Genomic DNA, 23,283 nt, shown 5'->3' with positions numbered 1-23,283 from the left:
CTTACAGGAGGAAAAAAAAAAACAAAAAAGATGAGTATGAATAAAAATCAACAGTATATTTTATCAAATTGACGTATATATACACTATTTACAATCGAGAGCACCTTCACAGAAGGCATAAATTAGGCACTTTATACAGTTTAAATAAGTCTTTGAGGCACTTACTACTATATCACACTCTAGACACGTGTAAAGGTCTTTTATAGTACGGGTGATGAGGTCTGAGCAGGGGGGGAGAACAACAGGGTGTTTTTTTAGGCGGGCACAGCGCTTTCCGCCACACGACGGCAGATTTCCGCGACCAAGCCCACGCCCCAGCCGCGATGCCGCACGATAACCACAAACAAATCGACAGTCCATTCGAACCGGCCGTTTCCTCCACTGTCCCAGCTTCGTAGGCCGCTAATAACGCCAAACCACTGATGGCTTCCCGCACTCTCGCTTCAAAAACCCTTACTCCAGTCCCGCTTGCTGCCAGCAAGAAATACAGAGCTCCAGCCGCTGCGGCGCGTGCCGCTAATCTCCCAACTCTTTTCGCTCCCCTCGAATCCAATACCCGTCGAACCCTCATTATCCCAGGGCACGCTCCGATAGCCAGCGCTATCGACGTCACAAGTAGGGCTCCTCGAGGCACTCCTATCAGCGCTGCAGCCGCTGCGTCCGAAATCCCACACGTTCCAGTTAATTCATCAGCGGTGACTCTTCTCAGCGCCAAAGCGGCTGCAGTCCACGCACCAGCCCAGCCCCATGCGACGGCGTGTAAATACGCGGCTGCCCGTTCCAAAGCTTCACTGGACCATTCACTGGCAGCGGTTAGGTACCACGCGACGCAAGCGTTCGCGAACCACGCGTCAGCAGCCAGAGTGAAGTAATAAGTGAGGGAGAAGAAAGCGACGCAAGTCGGCGATGCTAGTCCGTCGACAGCTAACGTGGTACCGGTGCAGGACACCAATTTGGCTCCGAGCCAGCTCCTTGCTACATAAGCTAGCCCGACGAGAGCGTGGCATGTAGCTATCCACACAACAGGTCGTTCTGGGTATCTGAATCTTGAAGGTTCCGCGCAGAAGGTAAGCAATGCGAAGGAGGTGGATAATAGTGAGAACCACGCTAAGGTAGTCATCCAGATTTCGACTTTTCTCTTTTCTGTTTGGCTGTAGCGCGCGTGTTGACCGCAGGCGGGCCAGCACTCGCCGGTGGGGGCTCTAGTGTGCGCCGGGGGGCAGCCATGTTCTCTAAGCTCGTTGTCTTGGAACGGCCAGCGCGGAGGTGGTGAGGGTTCCGGTTCAAGTTCTGTGGAGTTAGGGGGCCTCATGCAGAGTCGTCGCGCTCTATCAGGGAATTGAGTGCAGTTCAGTTTGATACTGGGGTTCTTTTCGAGTTGGTCTTTGCAGTCTTCGGCGACGGTCTCGCAGAGGGCGCGGCAGGCGCTGACGGAGCCCGACACTTGCTCTGTGCAGAGCGGGGCGAAGGCCGAGCACAGGAGGAACCGCGCGTGTGTGGAGCAACCACTTGTCAATATGTTGCTGTATGCGACCATCTGGAACAAAGAGAAATAATGTTTAGGGTCAAATATTTTATTTTAGTAAAGGATTGATAATTATATATAAATATCATAAATCATTGGGGGGTTACAAAATACAAATGATGTAAAATAGACAGACAACGTGCCAAATAGTAAATTGTGAGTAAGCATTTGTTTTTGAATAAGAAGAAACCTCATATTCACGATCTTCACAACTGAGAAACGATGTGTGAAATTTTATTGTAAGAAGATACCTTTAAAAGCGCTATCAGACATATACCTATGTCAATACGTGTAGTTAACGTAGATTAAATAACTGAAATAAAAACTAAAAAGGTTTCTTTTTTCAATTTTTTTTTTACAAAAATAGAAAATGTTTGCAACCAGCACATGTAAAAGTCGGATTTTAAAACAACTTGAAAATCAAAGAGCTAAGTCAGTTCAGTCGTATTCGTCAAATTAGTCTAATACACTGTTCCACAGATTTAAAAGCAATACTTGAAGATGTCTGTGCTCTGTTCGCTTAAATCACAATAGGTCTCGAGCCCGCTTATTACCGATCTTTCTCAGGGTTGGGAGTGGGCCTGCAAAAACTGAATGACGCCGGCACAATGGCAAGGTCGACCAGACTCGCTGTTTTGTCAAAACGACGGATGTCACGCAATCAAAATAACCGGCTTGAAGGATGAAAAGACCCGAGAATACAGCTATTAAGTAATTTGGTTTTTAAATCTGACCTGAGCGGTCTGTCTAGAGTGGAGATCTAGAAAAGGATATAAAGAACCTAGGTACCGTACCATCTTAATACTAGGTACCGTACCATCTTAATAACTAGTACCAATTTTTGATATTAGCCGTAACTATTTACCTGAATAAGTTATAGAATTATTTAGTTAGCTCTATGTTATACAGGCTTTACAAATCAAACCGCTTGGAACTGCCTTTGAACGAAAGCTGGCGGGAAAGCGTAACAAAACGAAAAAATAAAATCAGTAAGTGGCTCTTTCTAAACGTTACGAATCCAGCAATCGTACACTTGATCGTACCGCAATTTCCTCATTCCATTGCTCTGATTAGGCTACCATCAAAGAAGGCCAATTAATCATTTGAGTGGAGGCCAATCGCGAATTGTTTATCAGAACATCATAACCGGGTTTGCTTCAGTTAAACCAGCTTTGATCAGTGCGCTTTGATCTTCCCACTGAATAAGGTTAGGAGTTCAATGAAGATGTTATTTTGGGCAAGGACTGCGGTCTTGAGTTGAAATTTAAAGTATTGAGGCATTATTTTCGGTGAGACAGGCAAAAAGCACTTGCAAAACACACTTTCAGAACGTAAGTGACTCTCTGATACCAAAATAAGTAAGTTTTTCATTACATAGGACTTAAATTATTATCACGTCTTTTAGCCCTTACAGGGTTGATAGAGCTAACAATCTCGCAAAGTCTGAAAGGCCACGTTAATGATAGAATTGAGATTCAAATAATACCTAGCAGGTTTTTCATGGCAAAGATAAAATAGGTACATTGATTAAGATAATGTTTTATTTGTCATTTTATCTTTACCAAGTTATCTTATGTCCCATTAATTTTAAACATACCTATAAGGAACATACATTTAATTCGTCAAATATCATAACAAGAACCTAAATTCCATGAGTTTTCAACAAGAATGGAATGTCCTAAAAAAGTTTTTTAAATCCTCGAGTTATTTTATTGTCATTTATCCATACCCCATTAACAAAACGTGGTTAATGCCCGCTTATCCTGTTACAGAACGGTAGATCGCCCTCCAAAGCAAAGTGTACTTTGTATTATTCCCTTTTTTTGTGAATCCGAACTGTGGACGAACACGCTTGTTTGCGTTTCGGAAAGGTTTAAGATTGTCGGCACCACTTAAGATGTTTTAGTTAAGGCACAGTAGATAGTCAAGCTTGGAAATTGATACGAATTACTGGCTCATTTGGTTGAATACTCAAAGGGTTTCAAAGATTTTGCGTGAACGGTAATTTTTGGCGTATTAATATTTTTTAAGTTAAAAATGTAACTGTAAAATTTTGTGTGTTCGTCAGGTTTTGACAAGAATTTTGTTAGTATTTAGAATAAGATTTTAAAATAGGCGGTGCAAACCTAATAATAATTATCCCTTTCTTTTAGAATTCGGTGGTCAATTAAAAACTGTTTATTATATAGATGTCTTATATATATTGACAAAATTATCTTAATTGTCCATAAGGATTAAAGGAGTAACGTCGCCTTAATAACGCAAACATTTGTACACGTAAAGTGGCATCGGATGTTATTGGGCCGCGAACAAGAGCTTCTATTGTTACTAATAAGAGACCTACTCGTTGCACAATAATAAAATGTAGGCATAATATGTATCAACATTAAAAAACATGATGCATTTATATATCTACTGAAGCATATGCTTGTTTACCTTCATTAGCTTAACCATTGTGTTATTTCTAAGAACCCTACGCATTAGTTTTGTACAAACTATTTATGACTAAAACTGGCCACTTAGAAAAAAAGAAAATCCAAAATAGAATGTACAGTCAGATGTTGTTTAAAAAGGGGTATTATTATGAAATATCAGTCCATTGAAGTTCATACCCTTATTATTGATCTTAATTGTATTGTCAAACTACATCAGTTCAGTGTTATATTTAAGCAAGTGCAGTTTTACTTTTACCATTATAAATTCTTACCGTCAATTTCTCAAAATCAAACCAAGATCATCTTTACAATTTTATTCATAAAAACCTTGTTTGTTATTTTAGTGGAGCTTATATTGGTTCTCGCTTTTTATATTTTTGAGCCGAACGGAATGGATTTTTTATGTTCAGCATAAAATTTACTTTTATAGTAAACTTTACGGCGATATAATTGTTCAGTTAATAAAACTTGTGAAAGAGGAAGTTAAGTCCTTTCAAAGTAATTTCAACTTAGATTAATTTTAATTTTAACGAGAATTATAAACGGGAAAGCTTAATAATTATAATGTTCCTATGTTGTAAAACAGTCTGTAGGTACTTAAATAAATAAGAGAAAAAATTGATATCTCTAAGTTTCTTCGTCAAAATTTCAATTAAATCTAATAGGCTGTAGGTACGGGATTAAGGACTTTTCAAATCTTTGATCCCAAAAAAAAAATCATTGCCTTTGGTATTTGCTATGAAAGATTTTTATACACAGAGTATTTTATTAGGTATAAATCTACTAAGCTATAGTACCTATTACAGCGACTTCTCGCAAGTCGAAATGGGCCATAAAATGTGTACTTTTCAAGACAGTATCTATATCAGAAGCATTAACTCAAGTAATGCAATACACATAAACATCTTGGCTCTTTGAACAAAGCGACAGCGCGACAAAAGAAAAAAAAAACATTACTGGCAAAGGACGAAAATAAACGCGCGCTTTGATGTTACGAGCCGATGACGGGACGAGACGCGGCCGAGTGAAATTGTCTATGGCCCAGCCGTAGACAATACACTTTCGGTTGCTATAAATAGGTTTTTATAGAGTTGTTAGAAATCTTGCCAGCATTTAACGGGTGTATTAATTTATTTTACATTACCACCCGCTTCTTTTGTATTTTGCAGCTTTCAGATAATGAAGCATATCACGTTTTAACACTTACGGAGTAGACAGAGCCAAAAGCAATAAGAATTAAGGGCTTGGCTTTTGAATAGAATCGAGGTGCAAAAATAGTGACAGGCTAGTCCATCGCTTTCCTGAGTCGCCCCGAAAAATACGTTAATTATCACAAGTTTATAAGCTTTTCCTTTATTGGCTTTTACAAAATACGCGGGGACAGAAATCCCCAACACACATTTTTCTTCTTCGCTTACTTATACATTATTTAATGAGAATTATAACGAGCCTAACCCGAAATCCGACCTAGTCGTGGGTTAGGTTAAGCGTACCAAGCAAGCACCTTCGGTCAAAAATAAAAAAAAATACAATTTACTGTTTGCGTACTGAGAGTGAGCTATATTCTACGATAATTCATTAAAAAATGGGTTAACAGAACATACCTAGTGTTTTTTTTTTTATTTTAAATCTTATTCCAAAATAAAGCAACAGTAACCTCATGTATAATGAATTCAATTATCTACCACTAACAGGAGACAAGGGCCGTCAGTAGACATCAAAGCGCCCGGCGTAGGAGCGATCAAAGGAGCAATATTAATTGCCTTTGAAGTGAGGGGGAAAACATATCCCGGAACCTGTTTGTCACGCTAAATGTTTATGCGTAAAAATTTCTTATAATAGACAAACTTTTTAAATTTTCAGTTAATGTAGGTACCTATTACTAATTAGTATCGTGACGGTCTGTGTAGCGCAACGGTAGTTCGCTTGTCTGTGACACGGGAGGTCCTGGATTCGCGTCCCGGTCAGGGCATGATGAGAAAAGAACTTTTTCTGATTGGCCTGGGTCTTGGATGTCTATCTATATAAGTAAGTATTTGTTATAAAATATAGTATCGTTGAGTTAGTATCTCGTAACACATTTATTAATTTTATTCCTCTCTCCATTTATGAAGCACGGTTATTCACGAATGTTTTTTTGGAAGCTATTTATCATTTTAATTAGAACACGATTCATAAGATTACAACGAGAAGACATAAGCCTTAACAAGCTTCGTGAATCGACATAAGAACCGTGATTTTTCTTGTTCTATTTGAAAAATTAAGTTACAATAACACCACTTTAAAATGACCTAGTAACTCAGAATACCGAATCTTGCTATCGGGCAATCCTTCAACCAGCTGCCCTCTTTCAACGCCACGGTTGATTTATCCAACATAAACCCAGGATTGAATCATGAAGGCCCACTGTTCCTCATCACGTTATTTGGCAGTTTATGACCAAAGCACGCGCGCCTCATTTTACAGCCAGATTTTTATAGGTTAGGAATCTAATAAACCGTTATTGGTTTTGAGCCAAACGGATTGGGTTGGGATTTTGTTTCCCGAGTGGCAGTTATGGTGGATGAGTCGTAAAAAATAGATATAGGTATAGGAGAAAAATTGTACAGATTGAGTGAGCCCTTAAGTAAGTTCGGAACTTGTGTTACGAGATACTAACTCAAAGATATACTATACTCGTATTATAAATAATCTCAATCTCAATTCTATCGTTAAGCCTAACAACTGACCGTGGCTTATCAGTCTTTCAAGATTGATTATATGAATGAATATGAATATATTATCTTTTCAAGTAAAGAGAGCTTAGAGAGAAATAATAATTTTTACATTTTCTACCATCTAAACCCCTTCAATGAGTTCCATTAGCGGTAACATACCATATCGATTTCTCGATCGCGTCTCTAATCATCGAGATGAATCGATAAACCGCCTCAGAATTCCGCCACAACATCCCGACCGGTTCATAAGCCGACGCGTAGCCAATCCATAATAACACCTCGTGATTTAAACTTATTTTTAACTTAAGCGTTTTATAATAAAGTGTATTTTCGTTTAGCAACGGTTGGAGTACTGATTTGATGCGCCGGTATCTTTAAAGACAATCGTGATTGTGCTGTGGTGGCGTTAATTTTTATTAGCGGTCATGACTTCGAAAGTACCTATATGGAAGTACTAGTAATTTCAGCTATGCCGAATGAATTAAAACTTACTTTAAAATAAGTTAGATTAATACATTTGTATATCTTATTAAGATAAAAGATAATGTATATAAGTACAATGAGCTGGACAGAGTCCTATAAAATTCATTGTACGGTGGACCTCATAGGAAAGTTTACCATTTAGGTACGACGCATCGAAAAACCATCGAAGGTTTTGTAATTTTCTGTATTTCGCTGTAAATACTAAAAAGTACAAAAAATATGTACTGAGTCCTATAAATTTTATTGTACTTACGTTGGACCTCATAGGAAAGTTTAGGTAGGTACCCTACCATGTGCGTATCAAAGAACCATCAAAGGATGTATAGTTTTTGTTTGCCACCATATAATGTCAGTGTCAACACAAGACATCAACTCGTAAAAAGGTTTTTAAAAATAATTTCAGACCTTAACCTTTCCCCAGTCGTCAAAAAACATATTTTAATACGACCGCCGTAGTATAAGATTTAGTGGCCGACAACGGCGACACGTGTTTTCTCGGGAACATCAAAAACTCCGTATATATAAAGTGCCGACGCATATCTGTCCGTACATCGGGCAGTTAGCACTTCATAACCGGGAGAATTGAAGTACGGTCAACACGCACGAAATAGCGACAGCATAGAAATAAAGACTGGTAAAAAAAAACCTGAATGTTAATTTGCATATGGCATAATTAGTGTTTCCCAATATCTGAATTTATATTGATTTTTATATAAGAATTGAGAAAAAATGTAGGTATTTATCTGAATACAAGTGAAAGCCAAGAGCAAAATATCTGTAAGCTGAAGCGCACTCAAGTTCAACAGTCTTCTGGCGTTTGTCCTGTGACAAGTGACCTGTATCAAAGGTTATTTACTCTTGGAAACTGCTCACAGAATTTTCCCGGAGTGCTCCGCTGACTAAATCTTTCCATTTGCCACGATTTCTGCATGCCTCTTTCGCGTCATCCACATTCACAACTCACTTCGTGCAAGTTCAGCGGTTTCGTGTACTCTTGACCTGACCTTTTGCCAGAACGTTCCTAATTTAATCAAACCACGTTAAAAAACCAAGTGACTTTATTCAATAGTGTTCGATTAATCCGGGTCGGATCGTAGTTGTACCTACAGTTCCTACATGTGAATTTTATTTATTATCTTAGTTTTAAACTACTGAAAGATTTCAAAAACGTATGTAGTTTAAAAGCGTTATTTATGTCTAACCTTTCAATGTTCTGTAATGTACACTCGCCTCGGAAAATATAAAAATCTACGTGGGCGGACACCGAATAGCTTTAGATTTGATCGCAACTACGATAAATTTTAGACCTGTCGCGAATTATGAATACGTCTAGACCTGATATTTGAAATTAGGTAAACAAAACAACGAAAAACTTTGCAAAATTTTAGACATTCTTAGATTTATGTATGATAAGATTCCCATCGTGATATGTATTGGAATAATGATGCTTGTAATTTAAGAGAGGTGTTCAAATCATCACATTAAATATTTGCGCAATGAATATTAATTTACATCTTCAAACTTGATTACACAAGTTAATTCATAATGTTGTGCTTATGAAACATTTGAAGTCAGTGACATTTAATAATTGAAGCTTCTTCATCATCAAGTGTGTAAATAAACTCCCGCATTACGCTCAGTTAAACATATGATAATAGGACGCCATATTGCATGCCTCTGTTATTAAGGTACAGTTTCAACACTGTCATTGTAAAAAGGCATTAGTCATAAGAATAAGGTTGCATACTTTGCGGGGAGTGAAATAACTTTAGATAAAGCAAGCTATGGAAAATTTATTTACAAGGTATCTAATAGGTTGTTTTTGTTCTGAATGACAGTTTTAGTCCAAGTAAACTTTGGAATTTATTGTCGTTTGATGACATCAACCTGATGTTTTGTGTATCGTTTGTTTGAAAAAATTATCTGGCTTAGCCATTTCAAAAGGGAAATCAATAAATCAATTGTACCTTGCATGCCAAAATTGATATACTTATTTGAATTTTGTAAAAAGAAGTGGAAAGATGTAGTCTCTGATTATAACTCCTTTAGATCGTGAGAAACGTACAAATTTCTCAGCAACAAAAGTAAATCTCTCCACACGATTTTTTTTTTGAAGAAACTAAAGTGTTATTTTTCGTTTTGTCGCAACGTGAGTAGGTTTCCTTGGCGCCGTGCATGTTATCAACTGATAGCTTAATTGGGGCGACGTCTTAGCTTACAGACATCGTGTTTTATTGTCTGTGGGATCTAGTTGGAAGGTTTGTTTTGTCAGATACCAGCCTTAGTTACACTTTAACTAAGCCTTGCTGAGCTTTTACGCAAAGGAAACTAATGATAATGACTTCCAATGACGAACTACCTGGCTATTTTAAAACGAGAATCAAGAAGAGATTATAATGGATTTTGTAGTGTCCTTAGGCCTGTGGTATTAATTAATTTATGTATTTCATTGTTACATACATAAAATCACGCCTCTTTCCCGGGGGGGTAGGCAGAGACTACCTCTTTCCACTTGCCACGATTTCTGCATACTTACTTCCTTCGCTTCATCCACATTCATAACTCTCTTCATGCAAGCTCGGCTTACTTCATTGTTAACAGTAAATAAATCTTTTCTACACGGTGTTGCGGTTAAAATCACATGTTTTAAAAATATGTTTATATCTACTGATGAGTACCGTGTTTACCTAAGAAATATTGCATGTTGTTAATCAAATAACTAAATGTTTCCTCATTTAGTCAACTGACAATATATTCTTATTTATACGAAGTATTAATCTTTAACTTCAATTGCTATTTGCAATGTAAACAGTCGGCATAAACTAAACATCTAAGCAAAGTTAATATTAGCAAATGTTAGCTTTACTATATTTGTCGACCTTAGCATTTGAGCAATAGCAAACAATTCTTATTTGACCACTATTTGACAGTTTTGCAAGGCAAATAAATTATTGCAAATATGGTTATTTTTATTAAAAAACTAGCTGTCCCGGCAAACGTTGTTTAGCCATATAAATAATTACTAAGTAATTTCTAGTTTAAAAAAAATGTGAATGGTGGACAGCCCTTATCACTAAGGGGTATGAAAAATTGATGTTGGCTGATTCTCAGACCACATAAAATTTCATGAGAATCGGTGACACGACAATTTTATATATAAGATTAATTAAGAATGGACACGTTGCTGTCGAAAGTAGAAACCTTGCAGTCGCTTTTTGATATGCCTTCTCTGTCTAACATTAGGATAAAACTGCTTTCATTACAATTACAAGTAATCGGTGGAGCTAATCGTTTTAATGGCGCTCTCTCAGAGACAGCTTTTATGGGAGTATTTAATTCAGGCAACATCGTAGGGCTGACCCCTGTAAGAACGTTCATGTTTTCATGACGAATTCTAAATGTTATCAATAAGAAATATTAGAAAGGGTTAAGGATTTTGTTTGCACCTTATAGTACGTCAATGTTTGCACCACACGTATATGTATTGACAGAGCTTATTTATTTTTAAAATAAGAACTTTGTTTTTTGAATAGTATTTTTTTTCTACACCATCTTCGAATGTTTTTTTTCCTTAACATATTTGAATCTTTGAAGACTCTTTTTTTTTAATTAAAATCCCAATCTGAAGCAGCCCTGATGCTCGTCATTGCATCGCGGCTCACATAAATAACCATTAAAAACTGTTTATCCATTGGAACGACATCGGCGGGTCCTTCTCTTGTCAATTATACCATTTATTCCATTCGGCTCGGATGCGAGTTCTTTTTTTACGCGGTAAATTGTGAATTGCTGTCTGTGAGCGCCGCCATTTTTTTTTGTCAAGATGTCGTTCGAATCCTATGTAAGTTTTGTAAAACAGCGGCTGTAAATTTTCTGTAATTTAGCAATTTTTCTTCCTAATCTCTCACTTTTGCCTTGTTTGATTGCTTCGAAGGATCGGGGTCTGTTTTTCGACAATCACATGAGCCGAGCAAGAGCTAGTATAAACAAAACATAACAACAATTTACATTGCACAGATAACGTTAAAGGAAGTCGGCTCGCTAAAACAGCTGGGAACGGAAGTGTGATAATAGCTGATATACATGTCTCTTTTAGATAGTGTCGTATTCATTAGCTCATGTTTAATTAATTGCGGGCGAAACCGCCATCTTTGATAAGTGCTGACTACACGGGTCACCTAGTACAAAGGTTTAATGTACAGAGTTACAATAGGGACATTTAGTAGGTATTATTAGAATTTGCTACCTATGTTTGCCCTGGGAAAAGTAACTTCTTAAAGTCGAGCCAAAAATCCGTGAAAGTATAACAAACAGACTTTCGCATTTTTTTAGCTCAAAAGCCACATACACTTTGAAAATAAATAGTTTCAATAACATTTTCTTGAACTGTCGCGTCTAAGTATGTCAAAATGAGAAACATTTTAAACGTATCACACAAATTGCGCGCCAGCAAAATATGTATTCAAAAACAGCTATATGTATCTATATAAATAACCGACATTTCTATCGAATTCGTTTGTGGTCCAAAAACGTCCAGTCATTCGGTCAGCCATTGTGAGATCAGGAATGCTGCCCAATTAGACGGGCCCCGGTTCGATTCCCGCGATCCGACACGCCCGGGGCTTGTCTATTGCTTCAGACTCACAGTCTATGGCCGGAAGTGACGAGAGAACTAATTTGTGATCCGACATTAATTACGCATTAATTTTAAAGTACAGGTTTTGTGAAATTACCTATTTGAGAGATTACAATTTTCTAAACGTTATTATACGTTATTTGCTACTAATTAATATAAGCTCTCTCTCTTTTCATTATTATCAACTTGGATTGAGATTTATATATGTTATGTTTTGTCATTGGCATCATAGCTTGATTTCCAAACATTTCTTTAAATATCCATTAATTGAGGTGTACGCTATCAAATTACAGTGTTTTATTTTGTTCCTTTAAAATGAAGGATAAGAAAAGATATACAAAAAGAAAAACATTATTTCGCTACTTCTTCTTTTCAAGAGCTAACTCTTGTCGGTGGTTTGAGTGGAGCGTCCTTCATTCATCTCGCTTCTCTGCAATTTTTTATTTTATGTTCTTGTCAATGTAACAAAACAGACGTGTCTTTAAATACTATAAATTGCAACAAACAAGTTCCCTATTAATAGCAAAAATAGTTGCAAAATTATAGTTAGTAAATTTTTAATTTTTAATAGTGCCCCGAAGCACTGAGGCGGAGGGTGCTACTGGGAATACTCAAAGATGAACGAATCAATTTTTAATTTAAAAAAATCCTTCCCATTTATATAGCTCAGTAAGAAACCGTTCCATGTAGAATTATAAACAATCCACAAACTATCTATGTATAACAGCATAAAACGCAACCATGCACCGGTTCGTAGCACGATTGCGCTCGCGCACTCATCGCTCATATCGGCCATCGCGGCGATCTCGCTTTGATCTCGCCGCCCCCTCTCCCCCCACGCCGCGGTAAACATCTTTATTGCCAGTAATTTCTGATTATTAACCGTAATTAAAGCGTAATAACGTTTAGTTGGACTCGTGAGATGCAATTAATAAATAATTTTAGCTTTTGTGGCCGAGTTTAATTGTACTTAACTTCTATTTTTATCTTAAGATTATTGTGTAAGTTTTTCCGCGTATTAATGTTTACACTTACCTTCTTATTATTTGTGGCAATAACAAAGTAAAATTAAAACATTTTAAAATGTGGCCGGGTGGGATCTTTGTGTGAGTGATAAAATAAAAACTTAACACAGATTAATTTAGTCTGTATTCGCGTTTTACTTATATACATTAACGTACACTACAATAAAAAAAATATAACAATAAACTTATGAGGAGCAGGCAATTGAAGGAGATATTAAGATTGTCAAGTATATACATATACTACACCTTACTATATATATATACCTATGGTATAAAAATACACAACGAAATACATTGTACTAAATAACAAAAACACATTTGGAATTCGACAACAGTAAGATTTACGGTGTAATTTAAAGTCGCGGTGTATGATACATGGCCGGCCTCAGGGCGCGGCGCCTGCGCACACAAAACGGCAAAAAAGGCCCTCCCGGCCCTACAAATTGCCCCACCTAATTACCCAGGTAGGCGGCCGAACAATACAGCCTTTTGATAAAAAAAGTGTTAAATTCTAAAAACAAGTTTTATAAAGCCTTTTTGAATTATGATTTGTGTATCAAATTTATAATAAAAATTGTAGCCGTAGCACCCTTTTTCGTTCATAATCTTTATTTGTACTAGGTACTTATTCCTTATAAAAAGCACGATTTAAACATTTAGGAAGATATATATTTAAATAAAATCATAAAAAAATTCTTGCTGAAGGCGCACTACGAAGTGTCTTAATTTCAAGCCGAAGAATACCTACTGGCATACGAATACATGTATAATGACTATTTCAGTGGATAAATATGTTAGGAAAGGTAGGAAAACATACAAAAACAAATACATAGGTAAGTACTACATACAAATATCACGTCCTCATCCCTTGCGGGGCAGACATAGCCGACAGTCTTGGAAAGTTTAATAGGCAAATGGGAATGGTGGTAATCCGTTCCCAACTTTCATCAACCCATTTGATAGATGAATCGACGATGTATTACGACATAATTTATAAGCTAATGCTTAACATCTTACGACCATTACGCCTCATGGTATCGGCGATCATGTCATTAGAGTCGTATTAAAAATATAAAAATCAGTAGTGGCCATAAAACGAATGATAAATTGAACAAGTATGGAAATGCGAGATAGAATTGATCGATCATTAGTAAATCGCTAATATATTACTAAACGGTAGGTTTGTATGAATAAAAAATCAATTCAATTTAATACGAGCCCATTCCTCAACTGAAAAACATCTATACTAATATTATAAAGCTGAAGAGTTTGTTTGTTTGTTTGTTTGAACGGGCTCTTTTTGCGTTAAATAGACCATTTATCGAGGAAGGCTTTAGGCTATAAAACATCACGCTGCAACTGTAAGGAGCACAGGAATAATGAAAAAAAAAAACGGGAAAAAATTATTCATCCTTGAGGGCTTCAACAACTTCCACGCGGACGAAGTCGCGGGCACAGCTAGTTTGATAATAATTGTGGACTTAGACCTGCTTGTATTGAGCTACGATTAGATATCGAGGAAGAGATGACAACTTTTTTGTTTTAATTTCTTATTTACTAAGCATTAACGGATGACGTAGGAATACATTCAGATGAGCAAACTTCTATCACTATTTATTTCTTCTAAAACTCCTGAATTCATGCAATAAGCAGACGACTCATCGGCGGGACACCAACAAAGGGAGCGCCACTCAACCGTAAAAAATATTTCAACCGTGGTCTTCTTTATGTTCCGTAACATCCTTGGGTAGGTAGTACCTGAGCAAATGATAGGGTGCACTGTCAAAGAAGACCATAACAGCTGAGGCGTCAATGGATTGAAGACATAAAAACGGCTAAGTGGTAGTGACGTCACGCGGGACCAGTACAGTTTACGACGAAATTTCTATAATATGTTTTTTTTTAATATTAAATGTACTCAATAATTATGTTATAAGATAGGCACTTTTAGAGATAATAATGATATTAAATTGTAATGTAAATGAAGAGTTATCTAAGAAGCTTTTATTTTTACGTCGTATGCATATATAATTTATTATTTTTAAATTATATGTAGACGTCTATGTCGTACGCATTCGATTTATGAATCTTAAACTTTATCTAAATCCTTCACAAAATATTCAATAGCCTGTTTCATATCATCATTCAATCAGTATCCGCAATACTTACTTTGTGAACGACATGAAATTTGATTTAACCAATTTAAAAAAGTCACTTGGTAGGACTTACATGAGTCCTTCTTATAAAGCTACATCAGGATGAAGGTTATTCATTAAAGGCACTGAACCCTCTAGCATCGAAGGGCCCAATGTAAATAGGAAAATAGGTTATCATTTTGCGCAGCATTTTTATCAGTTTATTGTTTTATGGCCTGAGATATCTTAGGCATCTATTGGCAACGAAAAGTTCGAACATTGATCTATCGTTATGAATATTCTACGAATATTGAAAATCGAAATAGCATTGTGTAAGGCACTTGAAGATATAGAATGTTGAATCGTTAAAAAAATTGTTATGTCAAAAAAGGTAAGTACAGGGGGCTCAGAAGATGACTGTGTCACTTAACCTTGTTTGGTGATTGAAACAGATGGTCCAAGTAATCCTGAGTCGTGTGTATTTACACTCTTACAATATTTTTTATTTACCACAAAAATAACTTTCATTCATCCAATACATATATGTAAGACCTTAATGATTTGTGCAATATTTATCACAGAGATATTATTTGTACGTTATTCGATAAAATCTCTCTTATTTTTATCGCAGATTATCAAAACGGCACTGAACTAAGTACCTACTATAGGTTAAGTAAGTACCTATGACTTTGTTAATTTGCGACTATACTATTTACAGTAACATATAGGTAGTTTAATAATTTGTTTAAACCATTTGTAAATTTATAGGCCAAGGTGCGAGGACTTCTAAATTGGTCCATTACCACCTCGGGAGCTAACGGCCGCCATTGTTGGCCTCGCCTGTCTGTTTGTCTGTTACAAAAACCGGAGAAACGCCCAATTTACACGGATTTTCTGTTATTTAGTGGTGGTATGGTGGCTCGCTTTATTTTTACTACGCTTTTTTTATTTTTTGAGATGATTCTTTTGTTAACGTTGTAATTGTTCCAATTTCAATGAATAATTTTCTATTTTTATTATTGAAAAAAGCTATATTGAATTAATAAAATTTAGTCAATAGTAAAGTATGTGTAACAATAAACACCCTGTTATAGGTACCCTTACAAAGATTACAAAGTAAGAAAAAACGTGTTATTTCATTTGATTGGCTTCAAAACATTTTTTTGTTTCAAATAATATTTTGTATTCCTTTAAAATGTATTAGTGAATAACGTTTTTTTTTACTAAATTTAAAAGTATTTTTTATTTATTAAGGCACACTTTACCTTACTGCCAACCTCACCTAATTTTTATGATTTTATGTACAATCCAGCCTACCATAATGTAGGAAGTTGAGTTCCAATTTTTTTCTAACCTAATCAAACTTTCAGATCGTAAAAAACGTAATAAATTGATCAAAAACTTTCTAAGTAATAAAAATAAATGTACAAGAACAGAATTATGAAACATTACGATAGAGCGAGTTAACGATATGAAAGTAACAAATGATTGGACCAGAAACTGTGGCTTAATAGCCCAATGTGGGGTCAACAGCCTCGGTGGCCAAATCAGATGAGCATTCGTGAATGGACCGTCCCACTAGAGATCAAAGATCTTGTGATAATACTTCACCACACTATTTAGACGCATGATTAGTAGGCGCCTCAATACGTTTCGCATGTCTAAAACTTTGGTTAAGTACACCTGAAGATTTCCGTAAAATTCTTCCGACGTACTAAATCTTTCTTATTTGAAAGGGGTAAGGTTGATTTCGGTGTATCTTTTAAATTAGATTTGGGACAAGATTTGTTAAAGTCGTGTAGTCTATAAAAGGAAATAGGACGGCAATTTAAAAAGAAACGTGACTTTAAAGTTTGTGATAATTTGGGTACAGTGGGCGGAGTTGTGGCTGTACAAGGTTTTGCAGACCACTGTACTGAGAACTGCAGGTAAAAGACTGCTGCTCATTAGAAGAGAATTTTGTATTTCTTTTTATGAAATAGAAAAGAACAGATTATAATATTTTATCCAGTGTGCACGGCTGTGTTTGCGCCAAGTTCTAATATAATTTAGTAAAATATATTGATAGTAGGAATTTATGCACGCGTCTACTAACATTATTATCTTATTTAGCTCCTATCAGCTTAGCGAATAATATATAACTGAAGATATATAGATATATGATTTAAAGGGATGCCGACGATAAAACGGCATTACCCGATATACATCACTACTTAAAGCAACGATACGGCGTTCGATAACAGAATAAATAAAAATAAATGGCTACTCTTACGTTCGCTTGTAAAGATACCGCTATCGAACGATATTACATGGACTAAGTCTGTGCTTCGGGTGCACCTGTAAATTGTAACAGTTTCGAAGTAGACTAGATACTAAGTCTAAATTATGAGAGATTAAAAAAAAAATTAAAAAAATAATTAAACACACACAATTTTGGACTTTGAATTTATGTCTACAATTTTATCTCAAAATTAAAAAAATAACTTTGCACGTGCTTTTTATAGGTTATGTAAGTGTTAATTTTTAGTGCTAATATTTGCTAAAATAGTTTTCAATCTTTCTCAAACGAAAGAAGATAAGCATAGGTAATTAAATATAATTAAATTATTGACGGACAACAGTTGTTTTGAATCTATGTATCGTTTATCAACACAGTGCCGCAAATAAGCTTCTTGATTTATTATTATTGTATGTAGTAATCCCTGGGTTTGCACAATGCTAACAAATGGAGTATTCAACTTATTTATAGTGCACTTTCTGTACGTAGTTATGAGTAATTTTGTAATAAACTTGAACAGGTTTGTTAACAGAAACGTAAACAATGTTTTTTTAAAGATTTTATGAAATGCGTTTAGAAATCAAATCATTGTTAGCCCTTAGTATACTATAATCGAAAAACATTAGTACTTATAAATGTAACTTGCTTATAACTGATTATATCTCACTCATTTAATTAATATTGAAAACCTATTAGTCAAATTTTATCTTTTGATCTTTGTAACCGATAACTATCAGTGCGAAAATAATTTGCTTGGCTTACTTTAAGTTTCTTTCGATTGGTGGCCGACATTTTAAATTGATGTATTACAGTTATGCGGCCACACAAGTGACTAACCATGCTAGATAGAAGATCGCGGCGGCACCTTTGATGTCTGATAAGCTGTATTTGTTGACGTTATCGCACGTTTGTCGCTCTGCGCCTACGCATTGTACGCGTAAACACGCATCACTCTTTTAGGAATCGTGCCTTTTATGGTTTCATTAAATTGAAGGATCTCAATCTTGGCTTTTATGATTCAATATATTCTTTAAAAAGTAACCAAATGTTACTTTTTTAAAGTAATATTGCTTAGTTGCTCAGATTGCATTTGTTGTTTATGTAAATGCGCATGCGTTTCCATGGAATATTAGAATTGCAACTTTGGTTTGTTCTTGCTAACGACAGCGTTTGTGAATGAAATAATTTTCTCTGGTTATGTAATATCATACGAGCGAAGACGGGTTTTCATCTAGCGTAATATAATACTACTGCCTTCAAAATTTATATACACATCATTGTCGGATGGCTGAAACTACATACAAAAGTTAAAATTACAAGACACGAAACACCAGTTTCAAAGACGCAAGTTTGTAAATGTTTTATACATTTCATTTCTCGTAACTACCCTCTCATTATTCAAGTACCTCGTAGCCATTGATAATCAAAATCAACCTCAGTAATTAAACAGGTAGGATAACTTTCTCGTGGGAACCCTATGCCCGAATTACTATCAGAAATCAAACAATACAGTAGCAAGTCAACACCAGTCCCCCCCGGGTAACATTACAAATCCTATCATTGGATCATATCGTCAAACTATCGGTAACACATCTACTTGTTAGCTGTTAGAGGGTTGCTCTCCTTTGAAAACTTCCCCACTCTCAGTGCTAAATCGTAGCTCAATGAAAATGTTAAATTGATTTATAGTGTGGTATTATAGTTTCCATGATGTGTGACAGTTGCTCCTCGTGCTCGTGCAGATTGTAAAAGTCGATCAAAAGAAAGGCTAATTAATTTGGGATTCTACTTTTAGGCGATTGGTTAAAAACCTGTCACTATTTCAATCTCAATTCCATAAATGAACTATACAGCTGAGCCTCCATTCTGAGACTGAGGGTTTTTTGCCCCGTAAGATTCAAGTCAATTTTCATTGAAATCGAAATACAGGAAAGCAAAAAGAAGGTAAAGCATAATAAGTTTAGAAAATATTTACAAAAGTAAAACATTGCCAAGTTTTGATGTGTTTTATCCAATTAATGTGTTTCGTCTGATGTATCAATGTAACATATTCCCACGCTGCCAATCCTATTGATATAAAGTAGTTTTGAATGCTGTCATAAAAACTTTCTGGCACATAAGTTTCTAGCTTGGTAATTGGTTCGACCCCAAAACTTTGCAAAAGTAATTTGAAGTTACTCATAACATTTTAGGTGCTGATATAGTCACATGCGACTTTTTATATTATTCGCATTCAAGAATATTTATATGAAAATGAAATAATCGAAACATCAATTCGACGAAATTCTTTCGGAATATACTGTAACCAAAAATGAAAACAACTTTGCAAGTAGCCCAATAATTTGTACTTACAGCTTCTTCAGCTTCCTTTTGGTCTCGGTGACCCATCAGGTTGGGCATCACCGTCCAGTTGTATCTCAGATCCTGGCATAGTGGCAGTTTGATCCTCTCACATTTGCCACCTTCCTCTTCAGCTGCCGACACCAGCCACGCACTCAGCAGCACCAAAATAATCCGAAGCATTGTATTCTCACTATACAACACTGTTTAAATGTAGCATAATAAATCCAGTCACAAAATCACTATTTGTAAACACTGAGTAATCGTGAACATATTTTTGTGTATCCTTATCAGCTGCGCACGAGCTCACTCTTCGGCAGACTAGAGCAGACTGATTCGAAATTTCGAACGAGGCCCTAGGCCCGGCTCGGCAGTGCGGCGTTTCAAAGGCAAAGAAAAGAAACCGGTCGAGCGGCCGGTGCATTCACAACATGCATATGTTCCGATAAAAGGTCTGAACGCATGAACAGGGCATTAAGAAAAAGAAAAAGGGCCTAATTCGTGTACGGCTCACTGCAATCAGTGGGAGCAATTTAAACTGTCTCTTTCTTTTGTCTGCATGTTAGTAAAGGACAGGAGAGACTATGAAGAACGTATAAAATTAAGTGTATCTGCCCATGGGGATGGATTTTATTTTACAAAATTGCTGCAATAAAAGTGTTGGGTAATTGAGCGGTTCGAAAGTTTTATTACACAGTTTTGGTATTTAATGTTCATGTCGAGATGGAGAGATGATGGCGTAGTGTATAATTGAAATAATTATGCAAGAACCTACTATGAACTACTATTTAGTTACTATCAGCCCAGCGAGTTTTAACCTGCCAGAGCAGTATATATAAGTAAGTTCCAACAATTCTTATGCAAAATATATGGGAGAATAATGAACGTGTTGTAATACTTCTGATTTCGGAAGTTTTTCCATGTGAACTCCAGACGAAATAAGCTTAATTTGCACATTTTGTTGCTCAAAGCATTGATTCTTTCCTATTGACTCTTTCTCATCCGAATTGAAGTTGATCCAAAAACAATAGATACCATTTTGCGTCACGCTATACCTAATATGCAAGTGGGATAACTGATAGTCCCTTCCGCTCGAGCTTTTATCTTCCAGTCCGGGCATCCCAAGTAGAATACACAATTAGACCCCTTCATTACATCACTCCAATAACACCTTTAATAATACAATCGATCTATCAAATCTCAGACTTTGGTCATACTGCTTAAGATTCAAAATTGTAAAGCACTCTAAATTATGGTTCTAAGATGTTTTGTCCAGTTTATTTTGGTCGGCAAGTTTGAGGGGTATTGTTTGATATTGAAAAGAGGAGAAGGTTCAGGTTATGCTGGTGGGTGGGTATGAATAGTTGCATTGTCGGAGCGAGACGGAGTGAGGAGTCGTCAAAGGCGCCGCCTGCAGTGCGCGTACGCGGCCGGACGCCGGCGGAATGCTTAATTAAGGACGCATGCGTGGACCGCAGGGTGAGGGTGCATGGCATAAGCACATGCGATTAGAGGGAAAAATAACATTAAATATAACATAATTAAAGCAAAGGCGGAGTAGAAATGTAGTACAAAGATGTCTTTAGTAGAGACGCATTTATAAACTTAAAAAAAAACACAAGATCGCCATTCGAATAACCAAGTCAAATAGAAAATTTTGAAGGTTAGAAATGGATAATACAACTATAAAGTTTAAAAATACAAATTTTAAGCTATAAACGATAAGCATTACATTACATAATACACAGTGCCTTGGCAATTTGATTACCGTGCACACTTTTCCTAAAAACCGTACCTATCTCATCTATTTTGTCATTCTAGCTGAAAATAAACCTAAATACACTTGATGAAAACTGTTCAGAAGACCTATCTAAACGGGTAAGAAGAAGGAGAAACAATCTGTTGGCCCGCTCGTCACTCTTGCGCATACCACACAACAGACACATTCAGTTTGGAATCGTAATTAAAACGTCATAAGTATGGCGGCTCGCTATCGGCGATGCAAATGTTACACGACTTTTCCGCAGTTCTTGGCCGATGTTGAATATCAATTACATGTAAAGATATTAATATGGCCGACTTATTGCAACTACGGATACATACATACATACATATGGTCACGTCTATCTATATCCCTTGCGTGGTAGACAGAGCCAACAGTCTTGAAAAGACTGAATGGCCACGTTCAGCTATTTGGCTTAATGATAGAATTGAGATTCAAATAGCGACAGGTTGCTAGCCCATCGCCTAAAAAAAAAGAATCCTAAGTTTGTGAGCTTAGTTAGTCGCCTTTCACGACATCAATGGGAAAGAGATGGAGTGGTCCTATTTTTTTTTCATTGGTGCCGGGAACCACACGGCACTACGGATACATTCGGCTTCAAAGCGACGCCGTTGATATTGTACTGTTTTATTAGATCCTATGAACAATGTAATGTTACCTGTTGCGCCTAATAAAGATTTTTCTTTCTTTCTTTGTTTCTTTTTTATGGCACTTTAGAATTGGATAACACGATTTCTTTCCTATGGATGTCGGAAAAGGTGACTAAGGAAAAGGCTAAATACATTTGGGATTCTTCTTTTCGGCGATGAGCTAGCAGCCTGTCACTATTTGAATCTCAATTCTATTATTAAGCCTAACAGCTGAACGTGGAATGTCAATCTTTCAAGACTGCTGGTTCTGCCTGCCCCGCAGGGGATATAGACGTGATTATATGAATGAAAAGCATAAAATTTGTTTTAAAGAATCCTTGTTTTCTGAGAAAAGTTTGTTACACAAACACTTTTGTATGGCATATTTTGCCTCGTTCTGTACAGAAAATATATTTTTTAAACGTTGACATAACTGCAATGGTTAACCTATTAATGCCTTAGCATACCAATAAAAACTTAGCACTCGATGTCTACTATTATCTAACAGAAACAATAACAAAAAAGACGGAGTGACATAAATTGCTAATAATGCAACTAAAGGTCAATGAAATGTATGTACCTCGTTACCCGTAATGACTATTGTAAGTCAAGTGCGTGGTAATATGTTATTTTAATTGGTTTTAATCATGGTACTAACAAGCTCATAAGTGGCTGTTTTATTGTGAAAGAAACCATAATTAGATTCTTATTATTTTATTTATTGTTGTTTTGGGTTTAGCACTGAATAATTGGCTAAAGTTGTGGCAACTTTATGGGCAGAGTAGAAAATGATAATTAATTAATTACTGTTGAATGTTGTTCCAGTTCCCGTGTGGTTTCCTGTGTGGTGGTGAGGGAAAAACATAGTGTGTACCAGCTACCTGTCACGCAAGAACTTTCAGACTTTTAGAGATTGATGGCTCTGTCTACCCCGTAAGGATATCCCCAAGACATGACGACGAACGACGAAGATTTTGGGCGATGGGCTGGCAACCTCGACTATTTGAATCTCAATCCCATAATCCTATCTACTAATATCCTACTAATATTATAACGGCGAAAGTTTGGGAGTATGTCAGGATGTCGGTATGGATGTTTGTTACTCTTTCACGCAAAAACTACTGAATCGATTACGATGAAATTTGGTATGTAGGTAGCTGAAGACCCGGAATAACATATAGGCTACTTTTTAACCCTTAATTTCCGCGGGATTGATTCAACGCGGACGAAGTCGCGGGCGGCCTCTAGTTAAGCCATACAGCTGAACATACTACACACTATCAGCTCTGTAAGACAT

The 23,283-nt window shown here is 36.3% G+C and overlaps 1 protein-coding gene across 1 annotated transcript; it reads right to left on the bottom strand.

Annotated features, from left to right (window-relative positions):
- Positions 1–31: 31 nt before the first annotated feature.
- Positions 32–19,922, bottom strand: LOC106134505 (frizzled-10). Its single transcript, XM_013334581.2, has 2 exons — positions 19,587–19,922; positions 32–1,537 (listed from the first exon to the last, which is right to left on the bottom strand). Exons 1-2 carry the CDS (start codon positions 19,755–19,757, stop codon positions 173–175), a joined length of 1,536 nt encoding a protein of 511 aa, XP_013190035.1. The 5' UTR covers positions 19,758–19,922; the 3' UTR covers positions 32–172.
- Positions 19,923–23,283: the final 3,361 nt, after the last annotated feature.

This window comes from Amyelois transitella, chromosome 17 (genome assembly GCF_032362555.1).
Source record: "Amyelois transitella isolate CPQ chromosome 17, ilAmyTran1.1, whole genome shotgun sequence".
NCBI lineage: Eukaryota > Metazoa > Arthropoda > Insecta > Lepidoptera > Pyralidae > Amyelois > Amyelois transitella.
This window is presented reverse-complemented; position numbering and strand designations above follow the sequence as displayed.

Coding starts and splice junctions, on each gene's coding strand:
- LOC106134505 (XM_013334581.2), bottom strand. CDS start 19,757: ATGCTTCGGATTATTTTGGTGCTGCTGAGTGCGTGGCTGGTGTCGGCA. Junction 1,538..19,586: donor AAAAGGAAGCTGAAGAAGCT/GTAAGTACAAAT, acceptor TCTTTGTTCCAG/ATGGTCGCATACAGCAACAT.